General features: G+C 38.9%; 1 protein-coding gene across 5 annotated transcripts; it reads right to left on the bottom strand.

The window, feature by feature from the left end:
* Nucleotides 1–1723: 1723 nt before the first annotated feature.
* CROT (carnitine O-octanoyltransferase) lies at nt 1724–20837 on the bottom strand. 5 transcript variants are annotated; one of them, XM_030229425.2, is made up of 17 exons: nt 20736–20837; nt 19999–20212; nt 14044–14168; nt 12815–12996; nt 12507–12631; nt 11807–11915; nt 10243–10336; nt 10024–10149; nt 9508–9609; nt 8797–8880; nt 8591–8698; nt 8205–8335; nt 6793–6916; nt 4886–4964; nt 3993–4086; nt 3697–3816; nt 1724–2658 (listed from the first exon to the last, which is right to left on the bottom strand). In XM_030229425.2, exons 2-17 carry the CDS (start codon nt 20111–20113, stop codon nt 2538–2540), a joined length of 1839 nt encoding a protein of 612 aa, XP_030085285.1. In that variant the 5' UTR covers nt 20114–20212; nt 20736–20837; the 3' UTR covers nt 1724–2537. The 5 variants fall into 5 exon arrangements, with proteins under 5 accessions (XP_030085285.1, XP_009084173.2, XP_018764923.2 ...); XM_009085925.4 differs by having other exon boundaries at nt 19999–20207; nt 20736–20829; XM_018909378.3 differs by having other exon boundaries at nt 20721–20804.
* Between the last annotated feature and the right edge of the window lie 2 nt (nt 20838–20839).

Raw genomic sequence — 20839 nt, 5'->3', positions numbered from 1 at the left:
AACAGCTGCTGTACTAGTTTTTAATTCACCTTTTGATTTTTCCATTGTGCAGACTGTCAGGAACTGTCAGATAAAGACAGTAAAAGTCACATATGCATCATGACAGCTCACCAGCTCTCCACCATCCAAAAAGCAGACAAGATTGCTGTGGTTCAGAGTGCAAGGTTGTAGAGCAAGAGAATCAGCAGCAGCTCTGGACTGAAAAAGGCACCTACTCTTCTCTGGTCAATGTTCAAAGTGGGACATGAAATGCGTGAGAGTGGGCAGTACCAGCTGCTGAAGTGCAGCAACACAGCAGGTTCAGTCTTTTAGATAAAGACTGACAAGAATGTTTCAATACATGTGGGTTTGGTACAATTCCATAAACAGTTTCCTAAAAACCCATAACTAATAAATAACTGAGGTACATTTGCTTTAAGGACCCAACCCTCTTCCAACAGCACAAAATTCATAGTTTCTCAAATTAAAGAGTACAAAGCAGTCCTGGAAAAGTCTCACTGACTTGCCAAACTGAAAGTTAAGGACTGGGTGGAGAGCTCCAGGCACTGAGATCAGCTCTGCAGCACAGAGCATCTGTGCTCATGGAGAAGGGCACAAAAACAGGGAGGCTTTGAGGGCAGAGGCACTGGAGATGAAATGCTTTAGACAACAAGGAAATTATTACCACATGCATGAATTCATGCCTCCACAGCACATAACAAGCAGCTCTAAAAACTCATAGAATTTAAATTTGTTCTCCCTGAATACTCTCCTGGCTTCAGTTTCTCTAGGCAAGGCTCAGACTGTGTCAGCTGAACAGGAAATTCTGGTTATGCTGGTGATTGAATGCCATTTTCTCAAGGATTCACTTTCTGGAAAAGTTGTCCTTTCTCTGTATTTCTGTCGGGACTTCTGTGTTCCCAGAAATCCTCAGAAAGGCAGGAGTAGGTGTATAGAAAATAAATGCAAAATTACACCCTTCATCAGACCTCAGGCTGTTTTGAATGAATGTTCAAAGCAAACAGTTCTTATCACAATTGCAACCAAGTTGGCTAACCCAGTTGAGGGGTGAAAGGTTGTAACTATCAGACAGAACTTACTAAAATATCACACTAAAATAATCACACATAGCTTGACCCAAAATCCTAATCTATCTCACAGAAATCACAGCATCATAAAGACACAGGCTTCACTGCCCATGAGATTTCAGAAGGTCATTTACCTCTAAGAATGAGGCTGGGCTATTTTAAGTATTGCAAAACAGCAATGGATTCTTTCTCTATGGATGGTGAGTTTTGGAAAATCTCAAACTATTATACACTGAATGGCTGTCAGATGTAATTGAGACAAGATGTACAGATAGGTCAGTAAAGGCAAGGAAAACAAAGGCTGAAATGAGGAGACCATTTTTTGAGGCAACAAGACCCAGTGTAACACACCCTGGACTGCAGAGAAGTGTCAGGCATTGAGAGAGAAAATCAAAAAGGGAAGTGTTCTTGCTACTGTGGACAAAACATGTGCAGTAGAGCTGCCAGAGGGCAAAGAGACTGGTTTCATGTTAGCTAAAAATTGAGTTGTTTCTGTAAAATAAATAATATTATTTGATCTCTCTGAAACTTTAAAAGCTAGAGAAAAGCAATGGGTACCTTAGAGTCTGTTTCAAATTCACCTGTCACCAAGATCATCTTTCTCTCACAATGTTGTTACACTATGTTAAACAGTCCAGCAATAAATTAAGACAAGGTTGATTTTTAGAAAATTTTATTTCTATAACAGGAAAATACAAAGTTGCTCAGAGAAATCAAGTATTAAACTCCTGAGAACTGTATCAAACTGTATTCAGTGCTTACTTTTATTGTGCATTATTAGTGTAAAGCAGCAGATATTCACAGTTCACTAGAGAATTAAAACTGAAAAATTTGAAACTCATGCTGCTTTCTGTCTTTATTATTGAGTGATTCTTTTTCAAAATACTTCAAACTGTAGTGCTCTCATACTACAAATTTAGTGGGAACATCTCCATTCACGGATACAACATTTATTTGGTATAATCCTGATAGAAAAAAATGAAAGGTAATTTATAAAATACCACATAACCTGATGGCGGCATTCTGTTTCATTAACCACTCTGAATAGGAAGCATAATCACAGAAGGGGATAGTGTGGTTACTTTTTAGTACACAGTTAAGTGCTCAACTGGCATAAACACTATCAGTAGACTACAAACTATTCTACACATGACTACTAAGGTCACAACTACAAGTCTCCCAGCAATTTTCCACTACAACATCCCATCCCTAAGTATGTTTGCATTGTTGTGGCATATTTTTATATTGCATAGTTCTAAACAGATAAGGTACTACTGCTTGCATTGCTGTTGCAAATGGCTACATTATTATTAAATGGGTACTGTTACCACAGTAAATCTCACAAAAATAGATACATGTCACACAGATCATTAAATGTCTTGAATTAAACAGTACTCTTGAGTAGCATTTTGTTTTTAAGTACTACATACAACTTGTGAGCTTGCAAAGCCTCTTACATCATTATCAAGCTTACAGCTGAGCTGTAAGTGTTAGCTGCAGCACATCATGGAAACACTGGAACAGAGTTCTGCACAGCACTTCTGCATCAGTCTCTGGACAGGATTTCCAAGAAGAACAGGTAGTAACAATCCTATCAATATAGAAAACAGTGAAGTCACTGTGCTTAATTGTTAAGTTCTAGGATAAAGTTACACAAATTGTCCTGAAATGTCAAATTATTGACACAAATTCTGAAGTAAAAATTGTCATATAAACATACTGTCTCAACACTAAAAGAGGACTCAGATCCTTGGAGTGCCTTCAGTGAGCAATAATGTTGACAGATCTTAAAATCAGACACTTTGATTTAAATACCTGTTACTACAAACACAGTGATACAACTTTTCTGCTTATATTTGAAAATGCTGTGAATTATATTTCTTCTTTTTCTGCAATCAGTTTAAGGTACTTCTTTTCTATTTATCTAATATAATCTTGATCTAGTTCTATTTATTTAAAGAGAGCCATAGATTGAAGTATTAATGGCTTGTATTCTCAAACTGATTTGAATGGGCACACAACCCCTGCCTAGCTTTAGGAAAAAGTAATTTGAATTACACCTAAACTAGCAATTTATCCCTACACACTCTAACCAAATTAGTTTTAGATTTCATAAAAAAGGAGTAATTTTTGTCCACAAGGCCAGTTAAGCCAAAGTTGGGTCTTTTCAAATAGTATGATTTTGGAGAAGTGAAGCCAAACATTTTAGCCCCTCAAGATGTGTGTCACTGCCAAGAATGATGGGGAGTATGCTCATCTGTCCTCTTATCTGCTCTAGCTTAGCCAAAAAACACCTTTACATGTTACAAAATGATCCTAAAATGACAGCCTGTTTTAAAGTTAACCTACTTCAAAGTCCTTTTGTTGCTCCCTTCTTTCACCTTCCCTCCTCTTTATTTCTGCTTGTCAATATCTTGGTACTCACTTGCGCTCCACCACTCATTCCTCCTCCCACATGTGCTTTCCCAGAATGCCAATGCCTCTATTCTCATGTACCTCACTTCTCAATCTCTTCGGACACATTCAGCTGTATTTCTTCAGTTATTTTCCTTTCCTCATTCTAGCTGTTAGCTGCCTTTTCCTCTGTGACAAATGCAAAGCCATATTCAAAATGAAATTATATCCTTACCTGTCGTCTCTAATTGAGTAAAAAAAGCCATAGCCATGTTGCACCATAGGGAGTGCAGATCCACTAAACCTAGTGTAGCCAGTCAGACTAGTTGAAAGGACAAAATTCCCACCTCCTCCACTGTGAAACAACACAAAACAAAAGCAGCACTGTTGAAAGTAATTTAAAACAAAGTGTGTTTTACAAAACAAGTTATTTTGTTGCAGACATCAAGACATCAGCACCCATAAGGCCAGTATAGCAAAGGCCTTGGTATCAAGGGATACAACTTGCCATGGGACAAGAATATGAAATACCTGGCTGTGAAGGCCTTATCCCCATATAGTTCTGGCACTGGCAGTCCTTGCTCCTGTGCTATGAGCAGGAGACCCAGAAGATGACGATCAAAGCCTGTCAAATAAATGCAAATACTGAATCATTAACAGCAGCATTCCCAGTTTTTCTGCTCCTTCTGGTCTGGACAGCTGGGAGCTGAAAAGGCAGCTGAAGGACGGATAAACAACAGCATCACATTGTACCATCCAAAAACATTCCCCACATATTTAACCTAAGAGGTCTTCAACACTTTCAATTTGCAGCGCTGAGCTCAAAAGCAAATGACTTCAGAAACAGAGATGCAGCACAGTCCCTGTGGAAAACAAAACCCAGGAAAACTCCCACTTCAGTCAAGGAGGAAGAGCTCCTCACAGTGGAAGCGGCCCATGGGCAATTATGTCAACACAGTGAAAAGGCTTGCAGGCCATGACTGCTCTGAGTTGTGGTAACACACCAAGAAGGCTGGAGAGAGTATGAAGTTCATCGGGTTCATTTCCCAGCTACTCTTTCTTATTCACAGAATAGTGTATAGCACTAACACAGCTGGGTTAGAAACTCACCCTAATCTCTCCTGTGTCCTAAAGACCACCTTTTTCACTTTTCAGCCAAGCACATATTTGACTGGAGGGTACACCAAAGTAATTATTAGCTTGACAGAAAAACTGAATAAATATTTTAAATGAACGTATTTTTGGGGTACGAGGATGGGTGCAAGGAGCAGGTTTTAGTTCTTCTCCCCAGAATTAAAGCACAAAATGTTAAGCGGTAGTTTTTATTTAGGTTGAAAATAAGGAGACAGAGAAAATACTAGCACACAATGATATTCCCTGTTCACACACATGAAAAAGACCCAAAAATTTTGATCCCAAAGTACCTTTTCCATTTTCACATTCCTTCCTCATTTCATTGTGCTTTGCAAATGCCTTATGCATCAGTTGCAGCCGCTGATAATTCTGTAAAGTAGGGCAGGATTCAAATAAAAAGAAAAAAGAAAGAAAAAGAAAAATCAATCCAAATGAGTAACACATCAGCAATCACAGATCAGCAGGTTTCCCCCTTCCATAGTTCCTAACAATTTTAGATACAAGAAAATGGATGAACTTGAAAGGTACATAAGAACCTCTCTCAAACCCTTACTCCCAAACCCAAATTCCCTTTTCAGGAAAATGTGCTTCTTTGTTTCCTGCATCTCTGCTCTCTTACTCAGATCGCTTTTGAACTGAACAACATTCTAAACCTCATGCTCATTCCCAAATAATCTGAAACAATGGAAAAGAAACAGTGTGAACTAGTGATCAAACCCAAAAACCTTCTACAATACCATTTATTCAGAAGGACACTAGCTCCTACTAGGTGCATTCCCAGATTTTCTCTGCTGATTGCCAATTCTGCCCAACATTACGGTTTTTCCAAGTTTTAATATAAACTCATATATTAAAGTCAGAGAGAGTACAAATAACATGGGATTTGTAAAGAAGGCCTTGAGAAACAGTCCAAGATCTTGACTTCCAAGACCTTAGATCTTGATAGCTCTTTGACTTCTTAAGAAGGACTATTTATCCTTTTATTCATCACACAAGAGGCTAAAGCAGAGAATGTGAAACAAGGACAGAAGTCACTTGATTTGGATAAAAAATCAAGCTATCAAGATGACAAGGGGCAAAAGAAAATTTAGACAAAAGGATTATTTCAAAGCATCTGACTTTAATTACATAAATGCAGACTTTTAAGCACATTCATTTCAATACTATTGAACAGATTTTTTTAAGCTCCAGGAGTTAGTATTAAAAAAACCCACAAACAAGACAACAATAGGGATATATTTGGAGATGCTATTTAACATTACAAAGAAAAAAAAAGGCTACAAAGTTAGTGTGCAAAGAAAGTTACACACTAGTAGTAGTAGTAACCAAAGAAACCTGATAATTGGTTAGAAGTAACTGAGGAGTAGGGAAATAACAGAAATCCATATTTGGAATAGGAAGGCAGATTTGGAAGATGGCCAGAAAAGTGAGTTTTAAAACTGCTGTACATGCCAAAAGAAGCCAGTGAAGACCAGGAAAATGTGCTCTTTAAGGCCAAAATTACTAATCACACATGCTTTCTGACAGCTGTCTTCCTTTATGTTTTTTTTAGATGCATTAATATTATAGAACACTTGATTTTTCTAAAGATGTGTTGTCCTTTGTCAAAAACCTTCTCCTTGCTTTAATTCTCAAGCTCTGAGAAATGTACAGTGAGGACAACAGAAAGGGCTTTAGTACAGCTCTTGCTTGGCAAGCAAGGCATGACCTGCTTTGCCAGCCAAGCACCAGAGGGTAGCTGCTGGGAAAAGGGAAGGTCTCCGGTTCACAGACAAACTCTGGAATACACCCCCGTTACCACTAGGACACAAATCTTGCTCTCAGATGCAACTATTAGATAAACATTTCCTGATTTTACTTGAAAATTAAAACAATAGAACAACTGCACAGCACAATACTTTGGCTCCAACCCAGGAACTTTTTGAGGTGTGAAATTAATCAGTGTGAATGTAATTTGAGACAGTTACATTCTTGAAACCAAAAGACAAATAGGACACAAAACCAAGCAAGCCCACACATGGCAGCACATCTCAGTCACAATGACCAGAATCAGAGTTCAGGCACCCTAACATTTAAAGCTGTCTCCCTGGAAAGGCACCAACTCCCATCAATGAGACAACAGAAAAATTAGTTTGAAGTGGTTCAGATGACAGGCCTTCTAAACACAGAGTAATTAAAGTAGGATTTCAGTATTTACACTCTCAGAAGGATCCAGCATGGACTTGCACCATTCCACTGCTTCCACAGTACATGATCTTATGGTCTCTGTGCGGCCATGATAGAAACGCCTGGTCATGGCAGTTTCGTAACAGCAGCCCGGACTAAAAACAAAAATTAGGGAAGAGTGTCTCATTAACTTAACAAAGCTATTTGCTGTCTCAAGGGCTAAAGAAGTCCTGCAAAAATCTTGCACATCAAGCTCAATTACAAGTACCAGAAACCCACTAATTTTCTTTAAGTTATGTTTCTGTAAAAGAGCCACAAAGCAACTCTGCGCTTTTATGGGACAGATGACTGAAAAAAGTACCAGTACAATACTCATACCTTGAAAAGACTGCAATGCCATGGATATTTTCTGTAGACTACAGATCTACTAGCCTCTAGCAAAAACAAGCTTCAGTTTCACTTTGTACTTCCACCTACACCATCTAAACCCTCATAAATTAAGGGACACATTTGAAATAAGCAATGCGTTCCAAAACATTTAGAGGGACCAAAACCTCCTCTGCTGCATATTGACAGCCATCCAGCTTTTACATGGAGCAACTCCAGCTTTACTAGTCTACCATTTAATTTACAAGCTACATGAAATATACTTGCATGTTTACAACAGACCAAGGCTACTTTAGTCAGATAATTAATGTCCTGATGTTCAGCAAACCAAGATCTACCAATCTTTGTAATGATGAGCTACATCTCACCAGGGACAAAACATCACACTCCTATGATGAAACCCTCCTCCTTCTGAAGCAAGCAATACTCTGCTGGTCAGTAATGACTTTAAAAAGCCATAATGAGTGCTAGTTAGCAAACAGAAATTTGGGAACAACAACTACAAGAAGAATGACACCTTTTAATCAATAATACAAAATTAAATGTCACATCCAAAAATGCAGAGGCAGGAACTTGGAAGGGTCACTATCTTCATCTCTGTTATTCTGTCCAAACCTTCACACCCAATATTGCTGAAGAAAGTGAGACACTAAAGTTTGTGAGGCCTTTTACAGGCTTAGAAGACTAAACATTTTACTGGTGGCTGTCACATGCTACAGACAAAACTCTCTTCTACATTTGAGCAACTGTTTGACATTAGAGAATCCTGACCCACTGTGCATTTCATGTTGGCCCAACTGTTTCCGTTGTATGGCCCAAGTTCAAGTTTTCACAGACTGTGTTCTACCACCCACTCATATGGATATGCATTATCTCTATAAGCACAAAGAAAACAATTCTTCTGAAGCAAGTATGGCTCTATGCAACTGTTACTGTAAAAACCCCTGAGTTATCCATTCTTACATCCCCATGGCAAATTACACACTGGCATTGCAAAGCCACTGCACATCCCTACACAAGAAACTAGGTTTTTATTCCTAATCTGTATTTTCTTACCGTCCATGGCATTTGTAATAAGCAAGCTGAAGGGCAAGCTGCACAAATGTATCAGGATGAAGTTTCCTCTTTCTAATCAATGCTTTGCCGAAGGATGTGAAGGCGTAAGACACCAGCTGCACATCAGATACCTGTCATACCAAAGGAGGAAAAACAACAGAGGTCAAGAAATATCACAACTTAGTCCACTGCAAATAAAACACACTCAACATAAATCACAATGTAACAAGTTTAACCATGGTGTTAAATTAATCAGTTAATCAGGAACATATTCATTACTGTTCTCCAGTATGAAAAAAGACTAACTAAAAACATGTAAATAGAATGAAAAAAAAATAGTATCAGTAACAACTGAGAGAACCAGGAGAACCAGGAGTAAATTTCACCTTCTTGTAATACAATTCTTTAGTATGTCCGATTTCATTCATAATTTTTGAATCCACTGTGAATACAAGTTCCTCTGGCCATGGAATATCCCTCACATTATCTGATCCCTGGGAAGATGAAGACAGAAAGATACGAAACCAGAAAATGTTATCCATAAGAAAAGACATGTTAACTGATAAGTTGAAAGTTTATAAAAGATAGATACCTTCCATTTTCCCTCATTTTCAATAATCTTCTTTTCAGCATGAGATAACATGGTAATTACAGCCATGGCATCAAAAGGAGAATGCTAGAATCAGATAAGAGAAGATATTAGATTTCTTTGCATAACAGCAAGAAGATCAAACTCTTCTGCTTTTTTCTCTATCCTGTTCTTTTTCCTGACGACCACCAGCTTTACTGCACAGTTTTGGACTATTTTTATAGCTCTGCAATAAATACAGAAGTATTTTAAGTCCATCCACCATTTTAACTGCTCTCCAGATGGACAGGAAGGTACAATGTACTACTGCCATGAAAAGGCAGACTTAAGGAAAAATATAAGTCCTTCTGGCCATGCAATGAGTTTAAAATAACAGTTTAAAAATCACAGCTGTTCAAATGGATACATCAAACAAAGAGTTAATTTAAAGCCTTCTTGTGTATTGTATTTACTTCCTTTGGAACTCATCATTAAATACTTTCAGAAATAAGACTCAGACTACAGATTCTGCTGTTAATTCAAGCATGGTGTAATAGTAAACACCATAAGAGAAGGAAGAACATGAGAAAGCAGACTGCTTTTGGAAATGTACCAGCCCAGGTGCCAGGTAAACAAGGCTATGCTAAAGAGTAACACATTAAGCACTTAAAATAATACTTTGAAGGGGAAAATTCAGTAAACAAGTATTCAGAAGATGGAAAAAATTTAACTTACATCACAGAATGCACTAGAGGTTCCATTAGAAAAAAATATGCAATTGTAGGACTTATCTCCCCAGCGCACAGTCGGATCACCTGTTAGCCCCAGCCTTGTCAGCTAAAGTAGAAGAAACATACTGTGAAATCTAAAAAACACCAAGAACACTGCCAGTCTTTGTAAGCTAAACCTAGTCTACATTAAGATGGCAAGACCTCCCTGATAGATAACATTTTCATCTAGTTCAAGATGAAACATAGGCCAAGTTATTAATCAGAAGTGTGATAAAAAGTTAATGACCCTGAAGGATAGAGGGCTAAAATGTTATGAAGGTAGATTTCACCCATTCCCACTTCCAATGGCCTAACAATTAAACTATTTAAGTTTTCCTATGGATCAAAGAAGCACATTTCTTGAGTATTTAGCTGCTTCATTTTTACTGTTCTGAAAGAGCAAGAGGTGCTACTTTTGTATATATGCAGGAGAAATTTTTATGTAAAGATTATCAGATATGAATCAAAAATTCTTAGCTACCTCAGTGTAGTCCTCAGGAGTTGCATGAGGACTACAATCATCAAGGCCAACCACAAACAAACTTCTCTGAATTTTTTCCAGAAGAGTTAAGTTCTTTGGATCAAGATGAATCAAGTAGTCCCGTAACTAGAAGGCATAAAAAGACAAAGCTAAGTGAAATAATGTTTTTCCAGTGATCACAATGCTTTTCCCAGGAACCAGCTGCTGAAGTATTCCTACCTCAGCCCATTTGGTCCGTTCATTGCTTGTTAGGGCTGCCAGTCCTGGTCCATCTGGTTCACTGTAGCATCTCTTCTGTACATATGTAAGTTGCCTTTAAGAAGATTTCAAAAACTGGTGTCAACAACAGATGGAGAGAAGGTAAAAGTCACTTTGTGTCTCTCTCTTTTTTGCAAAGCTGGAATTTTGGTTCAACATTCACAAGCCAGTGTGAATTTTCTGGAAGCATGAATCAGCTCCCCTAGATTCTAAGGCTAATTGAAGACCTCCTTAGTTTCAGTCACTCAGCACCTATGAGCCCAGTACAAACACACATAAACAATCATCGTGCTAAAGCACTATTACATGCTTGATTTAAAACTAGATTTAAGACTTCAACAGTGCAGGCTGAGGCTTTTCAGAGCAGGAGACATCTGCCATACTGCAGCTTTACAGCTTTTACACCAGCTAATCACATACAGGGCAAGCCTTCCCCTTAAGTTAAACCTTAAAGCAGAACACTTGCTACAGTACATCCTGAATGTAGATTCTGAACTATACAAGAGCAATTCTCTTCCTACCTCTTCCTTTAGAAGAACAATTAACAGAGGGGTAAGTTTGAGTTTGCAAATTCAGTTTTCCACATTCTGCTCTCCATGTTAAAGAAACTCCATAAATTAAAGGCACTTAATCTGGCTTGTTTTTAGTTCCAGCACTCTTGCCTATTAAATATCACTATTGATCACTAGTTACATAGTATCAAAAATATAAGTTACCCATGATGACCTTACAAAAATAAAGCCAAACAAAAAAAGCCCCCCCCAAACCAAACCCAACCTGCCCTTCCTACAGACAATATATTCAGGGGGTTTTGTCTGAATTACAAGTGTTCATTTCTTTGTTACTGGCTTGACTTAACAGGTACAACTACAAAAATCAGAAATGCATATGCTAAAATATTAGGTATTAATCTACCAGACTCTTTTAAAAAGTGATTTTAGCTTCTCTAATTAGGTTTGTCTTGCCTGACGAATCTGGCCATCCACTTTTTGCCAATTTTAATTAAAAGCCTTCTGTTGTGCACTATAAGCAGCACTTTGACAATTGTATTAAGTTATTCCCAGGCAAAATGAACAACCCTTTTTTAGTAAGAAGATGCATATAGATACCAAATCAGTCACAAGAGACTTATGCTGAAACTATGTCTGTAGGTAACAGTTCAACACATGAGAGTGCTTCAGCTTTGATAATGATGAAGTAGCAATGTGGATTGTACCTGGAAGGAATGATGATAGCTGCAATCCTACTAATTCCATGTAAAGAAACTATAAAAAATGGTATTTCCTCCTGAAGTATCTTCTTTCAGCCCTTTTGTATGATGCTCTACAGATGTATTACAATAGTATATGGAAAGAAATTGCCATCCACTGAATAAGGATTTACTCAAATCTGAACCTTTCAGCTAAAGAAAAAGCTGTAGTCTCTCTTACACCTAAATTTTTGAGGTCCAGGGAATAGAAAAAAATATCCTATTTTGTATGTAGCTTAAATAAGACAGCTCATTTAAAATAAGCATTTTGAAAACCTGAAAATCTCTGGAGGAGTCAGCATGCTGCCTTCATGCATAGCATCAAATGCAAATACTCGACCGCGACACAGGACTATCAAGTGAGATGGACATTCACCTTCAGACTCTGAAATGAAAAACAGGAATAAATGAAAATCCAACCTTGGGGATAAAGTGACAGACACTGAAAAAACTAAGGAAGTCCTACAGACTCTTTTCTGTTCAATTCTGTAAACTTGAAGACATTTTAAAAACCAGCAGAAGTCACACATAGCTTTCACTATGTGTGAAGCAGTTAGAAACTGCTTCAAGTCATTGTCATAATCTAGCAACAAATTTCATTTATTTGTGTCTCTTGTAGGCAGGAACTCCCTCTACTGAAATGAGTGTTCCTTGCTGAATCCACACATACTTATAACACACAGAATTTGTCTTTCATCAATTCTTAAGGCTGGTATGTTTATTACAGGTATCAGGCTGGTTATACACAATTTGAAGCAGAGCTTTCTTTTACTGTAATTTGATAAGGACTAAATAGTGGACCAAAAAGGGCATTTGTAGATGAGACATCTTCTTTGCTTCATAATATGAACACTCTGCAACCAGTAGCTGATTTAGTGCTCAAGAAAGCAAGAATTTTATGGTTAAACTGACCATTCCTTTAGCATATTAATAAAAATAATTTGCTTGTATCAATCCCCAATTTTCATTTGTTTACCAGTTTTAAAATAATTGCTGAGAGAGTCTCTGGTAAGTCCAGGAATTTTGCAAGTGCAGAAGAGCATTCGAAATTGGTTCATGTCCAGAACAGTATTCCCAGATCTCTCTATGGCAACCTTCTCTCTGTAGTTACAAACACAGCAACATTAAGCAAGAGAAATTAAAATGATGGAATTATATCAGGGTAAGACAAACCTGGCTATTACAGCAAAGAATGTATGCCAGTGGACATGAACACACATATGCAATTAAGGGATACAGAGACCATCAATATTTAGGATCAGCAATTTTTTCTCAAAGTCTTACGCTCGTAGTAGATCCCAGTATTTCAGGGTGTGCCATATATTTATAGATGCTCTGTCTATCTGAGTGCCCTCTTTTGGTGGCCAGCAGTGTTCAATATAGGGACCAGGGCCTCCTATATTACAGTGTACTTGTGTTGAGATGCGAAGATCAAGATAAGCCACATTCAGCCACCAGTCCTCCAGCTGAAATGAAAAATGTTTAACATCAGAATTTACTGTCGTTCATTAATTCTTTAATAATTACGTGATTGTTCAACTGCCTGCTTTTTACTTTTTTATTTTAATACTATGAATAGTACGTCCTATTCATAGTATTAAAATAAAGGACAGTGGTTCAAAACTAACTGATGAAGATAATGACACATTTAGCACTTCTGCTTTCAAGGTTGAAATAAAAGTCAATGCTACTTAAAAATACTAAACTGTAAATTATGGTGTTTCTTCCCTGATACTGATAATCTTAGAGTCTTGCAGACGTCAGTTGTGGCTGCTGTGAATATCACAGACCACTGTGATGAATAGAAGGAAAGAAGAATTTTTCACCATGAAGAATAGAAGGAAACTAGAATTGTGTTGAGAAGGGATTTGAGAGAGAGAGTTCGTAATGCACGTTTTCTGCCGCCATCTGAAACTCCTCACTCTGGAGTGTGTCTTGTTAGGATTTAAAAAGCCCTCATGAATTCCACTTGGTAATGACCTTCCTTGTATCTCTTTCTCTGTTAAAGAGATAAACTTTAAAATGCTACCACATAGTTTCCTTCTGGGAAGAAAAGGAAAGAAACCAAACTCTGAATTCCAGGGTTGGTTTTGTTGGGTTTTTGTGGTTTTGGTTTTTTGGTGGTTTTTGGGGTTTTTTTTGTGGTGGATTTTTTGGTTGGTTTTTTTGTTGTTGTTTGGTTTTGATTTTTTGTTGTTTTGTCCCAGGGTGGAGAGAAAAGGTACAGATGTCATAGAAAGAGAGACTGACAGATAAAGCATCCAAAAGCTGGTAAATAACTTTAAATTTCAGTTAGTGAGCTCTCTTAACCACTCAGCTTTGAAAAAAACAAATTACACATATGTAAGTGAATGAGTTCATATCCACAGGTCAAGTGGCAGATGTAAGGAAGATCTGAAGATTTTAAAAAGTGAAATGATTCTTTGAGTTACATCCTGAATAACCAACTTTCCACAACTTGAATTAGGATTTCTTACACTGAATTATGATTTCTTGCACATGTAAATACGCACCCAATTCCTTCTCTTTTTAGCTCTTTCAAGTAATTTCTGATGCAACTCTTTTCCAATGCCATTTTCAAATTTTTTAACTATATCCTCAGTTCTTTGATATTCTTCTTGATTAAGGAATGGCTTCACTGTAAAAAGAACATGGTTTTATTTTAAAGACAACTGAATACTAAGATTTATTCCAAGATTCAGATATTCACAAGCAAGGGAGTGAATGAGAAGTAATTTTTCTAAAACAAGTATTTGAAGGGAAAACACCTTTTAAACACCTCTCAAAGTCTGTAAATAAATAATGTTCTAATAAAATATAAATACATACTTTTAAATAAATACAGATGATAGCAGACTAAAGTAATTACTGAAAACCTGAAATACCTAACAGATAACTAAATCAAATCTATTTACATCTGTAAATACTATGGAGTTCTTCCAAGGAATTAAATTTACAGGAACTTTGTTTGTAAATTAACACATTGAGCACATGTCTGCCACCCTACCACACCAAGTACTTGTCTGTATTTTCAAGTCCATTCACAGTCTACAAGCAACCTCCCAACAATTCTCATTCACTGTCCCTGTGCTATATCCACCTCTGATTGATAGCAAATGCAGTAGATAGTTTTGACTGATAGCAAACAGGTTGACAGTTTTTCTGTTTTTAAATCCTTTTGGATTTCTCTCAGATCATGCGCATTATAGGTGAAGTCCTCCATAAACATCTGCAAAACTAGTCATTATTTTAATCTAAACACTCCTTAAAGACTTTTTACCATGAAATCTCTGGTCAGTAATGGGCACTGCTGATGCCGTTTTCCATACAGGCACATCTCATCTTTTTCCTATACTCACCTGGTGTACAATGTATTTTCTGTTTTAGTTATACTTAGATTGCGAAGTCAGTGGGAAACAGAATGGAGGGTTGTGTGTGAGGTGTGTTTCTGGTGATTCAACATCTACACAATGAGGCCCAAGTACACTGAACACTATCATTAGTCAACTTCTTGTTTGCCTTGCTACTGGTAACCCTGTAATTGACTCATAGCTGCTAAGAAACAAAGAAAGATACACAATTACAAAAAATTAAACAAGTATCTGTATCATGTCTCATCTATCTTTTGCTTTTGCAAGCAATGGGTGAGTTTCAGCAGGGCAAGGTCTCAAATACTTAGTTAACCTAAGTATTAAATCGCAGCTCCATCTTGCTGCAATCACACCTGCTTGCCTGCAACCACTTGTTTCCTCTTCTTCATAAACTTAGAGATCATCCTGTCCAACACTTAATCTCTGTAGGGTCAGTTGCAGCAAGTTGCTTAGGACTATGCTGGGTTTTAAGGATCTCCAAGGAGGAAGACACTACAATTGCCTGCTCACTGCTTGACCACTGCTGCAATAAGAGGAGTTTTGTTATGTTTAAAAGGAATTTCTGGTATTTCAGTTTGTGCCCATCACCTCCTATTCTGTCACTGGATACTACTGTGATGTCTGGCTCCATCTTATATACTCCTCCTCAACAAGTAATCACACACATTGCAAAGATCTGAACAATCCTAGCTTTCTCTCTTTCACTATGTCAGATAATCCAAGACTTTAATCACTGTCACAGCCCCTCTCTGGGCTCACTTCAGTATGTCCCTATCTTGCTTGTACGGGGAGCCCAGAAACAGACACAGAACTGCAGATGTGTCCTCCCCAGCACTGAACCAAGGGAAAGGATAACTTCTCTGTATGTGCTGGCAATGTGCCTTCTATAGGGAGCCCCAGAGACTACTGACATGCCTTGCTGCAAGGCCACATGCTGGTTCATGCTCAACTTTTCAAGTCTACCAGACCCCAGGGGCTCTTCTGCATTCAGGCACTATGCCCCTGCTTGTGCTGCTGTGGCAAGTTATTCTCTCCTGGGTGAATGATCTGGCATTTCATTGTGTTTGTTGAGCATCATGAGGCTCCTGTTAGCCTGTTCCTCCAGCCTATCAAGCTCCCTCTGATGGCATAACAACCATCTGGTGCATTAGCTACTCCTTCCAGCTTTGGAAGCTCCCAAACTCAGAGTACACTCTGTTCCATCATGCATGTCCCATCACCACCAATGACCACACTAAGAATTATTGGACCCCTGGTGTACACCATCAGACTGGCCTACAGCTGTTGTGTTGCTGACCACAGACCTTGGAGCCTAGCACATAATACAGCTTCCAGCCCATCCGATTGTCCTGTACCTAGTCCATACTTTATTAGTTCCTCTATGATGATTTTTAAAAAAATCTTTTGATATGCCAGAAGCCTTACTAAAGTCAATATAAACAACATCCACTCTTTTTCCTTCATCCAGCAAGACAGTCACCATAAAAAGTCATAATAAAAGCCATGGTGGTCAAGCAAAATTTCCTCTTCAGAAACTCATGCTACCCATTCCCAATCACCTTCTTGTCCTTCATAAGCACAAAAATGGTTTTCATGATTATTTGGCAGGGATTCCCAGGAATTAAAGTGAGATTAATCAGTCTTGTCCTTCCTGAGGACAACAGCAACATCTGCTTTCTTCCTTTCCTCAGGAACCTTCTCCAGTAATCATGATCTTTTAAAGATTACCAGAAGTGGCCTTTCAAAGACAAAGACCAGCTCCCTCAGCTCTCATGGGCACATGTCAAGAGGACCCACATGGTTTTTCATCTCCAATCTGTTCAGTGCTGATCCTCTTCTATCAAAGGTAAGTTATCCTGACTCCTCTTCAAAATAATTCCATTTTAATCCTAAGTATATATGGCATTTCAGTATTTTCCACTACCTATCCTAAAGTGAAAGATAAGTATCCATTTTCAGATACATCCTGGTCTCCTTATGGTATTCCACACAATAATGCAAGTCCTAGTGATATTTTTTCTATTCCACAGGACAAACATGGAGAGTGAGAGCCAAATATTACCTACAAATGTGTTTTTAAGCACATTCTGACAACCTCAGGCAGAGGTTGTCACGACAGAACATCTACTTTCAAGTATTACCATATAAAGCTTGTGTTTAAATTGCATTGGGACCTCCAAAATTTCTACTACAACACCATCACCACTGGAAAGGTACCAGCAATCCCCTTACACCTCCACCATAGATGATCAGCTATGGACATTCACATAGTGCCTACACATCTAGATGCAGCTTAAATTGCACACCATCAGTTGTGAACACAAATGAAAAAAGAAATAACAGCAACAGAGCCATTCACCTTTACCCTTTTGCAGATTAGTTTTCATCCTGAATTTGAAAGCCTTCCCTGACTGAGGGTAGTCCAACACTCAGGTTTCCCAGAAAATGACCTTATTCTCACACACTTTTGAAAGAGAGGATGATTATCCTCTGTTATTCAGGTTATAAAGTCATTACAGAGCAATATTCAACAGAAAATGAAAACCAAGCAAGATTATTTGGTTCTGGTCTCAATTCATGGAATCATTTAGGCTGGAAAAGATCTGCCATTAATTTAGTCAAACCATTAAAGGGGTGACTAAAATTGCAAGGGGACTGGAATGCACAATGAGATGAAGTTGAGAACTGTGTTTGTTGAGCTTGAAGAGAATGCAAGGGGAAGACCTGGCTGCGCTCTTCAACTGAATGGAAAGTCCTGGTGAAGACAAAGCAAAGTTCCTCTCAGAGATAGAAAGAATTAGGATAAGAGAAAACAGAACAAAGGTGGAATACAGAAAATTTCTCACATGGAAAATGTGAAGGTTTTGGGGTTTTTTGGTCATTGCTGGTTTTTATGGTTTGTTGGTTGTTTTTCTCCCCCTCCCACAATCATGTGGGTGATCAAACACCAGAACAGGATACAATGCAACAGTCTCCACCCTCGTAAGCAAACAAAACCTGGCTAAGCAGGGCCTGAGCAACATGCCGTAGATGGACCAGCTTTGAGCAGAAATTTGGTCCAGATGAACTCTTCCCAATCTACATGATTCTAGGACCACAGGGTCTCTTTCTATTTAAAAACTATTTAATCAGATGTAGAAGCAGCACTGTTAAGGAGCAGAACTTGGCCTCTTTCTCACCAGAGTTCAGTGAAACTTCACTTGCATTTCTTCAGCCCACAGATCTTGTCTTTCTTTCTGATTAGGGGATCAGCTCTGCCCATGAACAAAAAGAATCCTATGAAAGACACCTTCAGTTGCCTAGTTAAGGAATCCTCTGGGAAGCTGGAAGTTTGAGTTTTCATACTTTCATGTTGAGTCTATTTTTCTGAATCTCAACCTCTGGGCTGGAAGGCTAAGTAACATGGCTATGGCTACCTTCTCTGCTCAAGGCTTACTTTCAAAACAGGGTTATTCCTTAAAAAGGTAGCAACTGTAAAGCCTTAAATAAGGCATTCTGACACATACTTTGTCCAGCCTTTCTAGTTAGCTGGCTCTAAACAGGTAAGTGCTTTACCAGCAGGCACCCTGACTAATGCAAATGGCCTGGAGTCCTCCAACCAATGAAAGAAGGATTAATTTAAAGCCTCTGTGAAGAATCATTTGGAGGTTCTTCTGAAGCATTTCCTTTCCTTCACTCACATTTACAGACTAAAATGACAAGCTTAAGCAATGAAATTCACAGAGCTATTTTTAGAACTGTGCCCTGCACCCTTTGACTTTAAAATATTTGTACAAGGGAAGACTGGCAAATGCTGGGCTTTTCTCCACCACCAGTGAGACTAAAGAAGAGCAACAGTGATCAAAATTATAGAATGATTTTGTGCATGGAACAGTAAGCAGCAACTAACTTCAGCATGAAAAAGAAAGGGACATGTGATAAGGTTATTTATGAAAACAGATCAGAATCAGAAAACAAGGGCAAACAAATTCACTTTGATCTTCTCAATCCATGAGAGAGTTATTCACTAATCTGGAGAGATAGATGGGTTTACAAAATTAAACAGCAATTTTGTGATTGCAGGTTCTACTCTTGCAGCACAACTTTAGTTAATCTGCATTACAGCAAAAAGACACTGCATTATTTTAAACACACATACACACACAACACTTTTGCTCAAAACCCACCACTTCCACATTCTCCATCATAAAACAATTATGTAAATAACACCAAAGCAGGCCATTTCCAGTACTCAGAATAAATAGGAACTCAGGAGTAAATTTCAGGAATTCTGTTTTGAGAAACGGAAAATTTGGTGTAGTATGCTTCTGCTAAGGAGAGAATTCCAAGCCTTACTTTGCTAGCATTTGTGTAATACCTGTACGTAGATGTTCCAGAAAAAATTCCATGTCTCAGAGTTCTGACAGTTTTTGAAGAAATAAAGAAAATCTCAAAATACTTCATAATGCATTTTTGTCATTCTCAATACATAATAAAGAATTAACCATTCATTTCTTCTTTATAAACAAAACTAGATATATGTGCATGGATGTTGTTTTCAAAACTTTTCTGTGATGTTCATTAGTCAACATGTCAACGCAGAAAGTACCCAAGCTAAATTATGTGAAAATGCTCACCACTGCTTTTGCCTACTATTGTATCATTAAAATGTGTTCTTTCTCACCAATATCAAGTATGAAAAGATTTAAATTACTGTTTTTAAAAAGATCCTGGGCAAACATAGTTGTAAACAACCAGTTACACAAATCAAAATTTTTAAGTGACGTATCTTTCACCAGACCAGCTTTTTTTTTTTTTTTTGGAGAAGGAAAAAAAAAAAGGTGAAAAAAATCCACTCTCAGACAAAAAGTTAACCAAGTGCCAAATTCCCTTGAAGAAAGGTAATTAGGGATAAATAGGAAACTTTTACTCAAGTTTCTCTGGGCACTGAATTTCCAGTTTTGAGCCTGAAAGAGATCCTTTGGCACACTAAGCTTGTCTGTATCCCACGCCCCAATTACAGTACAAGCTGTGTCTACAATCACTTAGCACACATCTTCAGATTAGCCTGGTTACAACAGCACATGACATGCTACCATTACAACATTAAGTCATTACCTGCATCGAGATATTTACTCAAAGATTCATCAAGAGGAGGTACTGGCAGAGAAGGCAGAGAATCTTGGTACTGAAACGTTCGCTCCTCTGAGGATTCAAGCAGTTGCTTTTCCATGTTGCAGATCTGCAGCACAACCAAACAGACTATTCACGAAGCCCACGTTCGATGACGAATCTCCCCACACTGTTCTCTCCCTCGCTCCGGCCTCCTGCTCTTTACAAGGAAAAAGACAGATATCAGGAAACGTTCCCCGACAAAGCACGGACCGAGGGTTTCTTGCTGGCTTGCAGCCAAGAGAAGCACACACACACACCAGGGGGAAACGACGACCAGGCTGCTATTGATGCTTTTCCCCAGCATCTCGCGATTAACCAGCTCGAAGACTGTCGCTTTCTCTCCCAGGGAGCAGCCAGTCAGCCCAGGGACACCCGCCCGAGACTAGAGGATATCTGGGGAAGGGGGAATCACCCCCCAGCCTGGCTGGCGGCCCCTCCTCGCCCGCCCGCAGACCCTCTCCAAGGTCCCTGCCCGAGCCCCGGGCCGAGCCGGGCCGGGCGCGAGGCCCGCGACAGCACAGCGGAATTTAGAGCGGCTCAGGGCCCACATCGAGGAAAGCCCGGGAGAGCCCCGGGCGGATGGGGCCTGGGTGTAAGGATACAGACGAGCCGAGCCCACCCCTCTGCCCGGCGCACCCCCAAAGAACGAGACCAGCGGGCACTACCAAATCCCTGCCCACCTCCCCGTCCGCCGCCTTTGCTTCTGTCCCACTTCCCAGCGGGTCCGGAAGCCGCGCGGGGCGGGGCGGCCGCGGAGGCGGGAGGGGAGCGGCCTCGCCGTCCC

This window comes from Serinus canaria, chromosome 2 (assembly GCF_022539315.1).
Source record: "Serinus canaria isolate serCan28SL12 chromosome 2, serCan2020, whole genome shotgun sequence".
In the NCBI taxonomy this organism is placed as follows: Eukaryota; Metazoa; Chordata; class Aves; order Passeriformes; family Fringillidae; genus Serinus; species Serinus canaria.
Note: the sequence above shows the minus strand (reverse complement) of the source record. Positions and strands in the feature narration are given on the sequence as shown.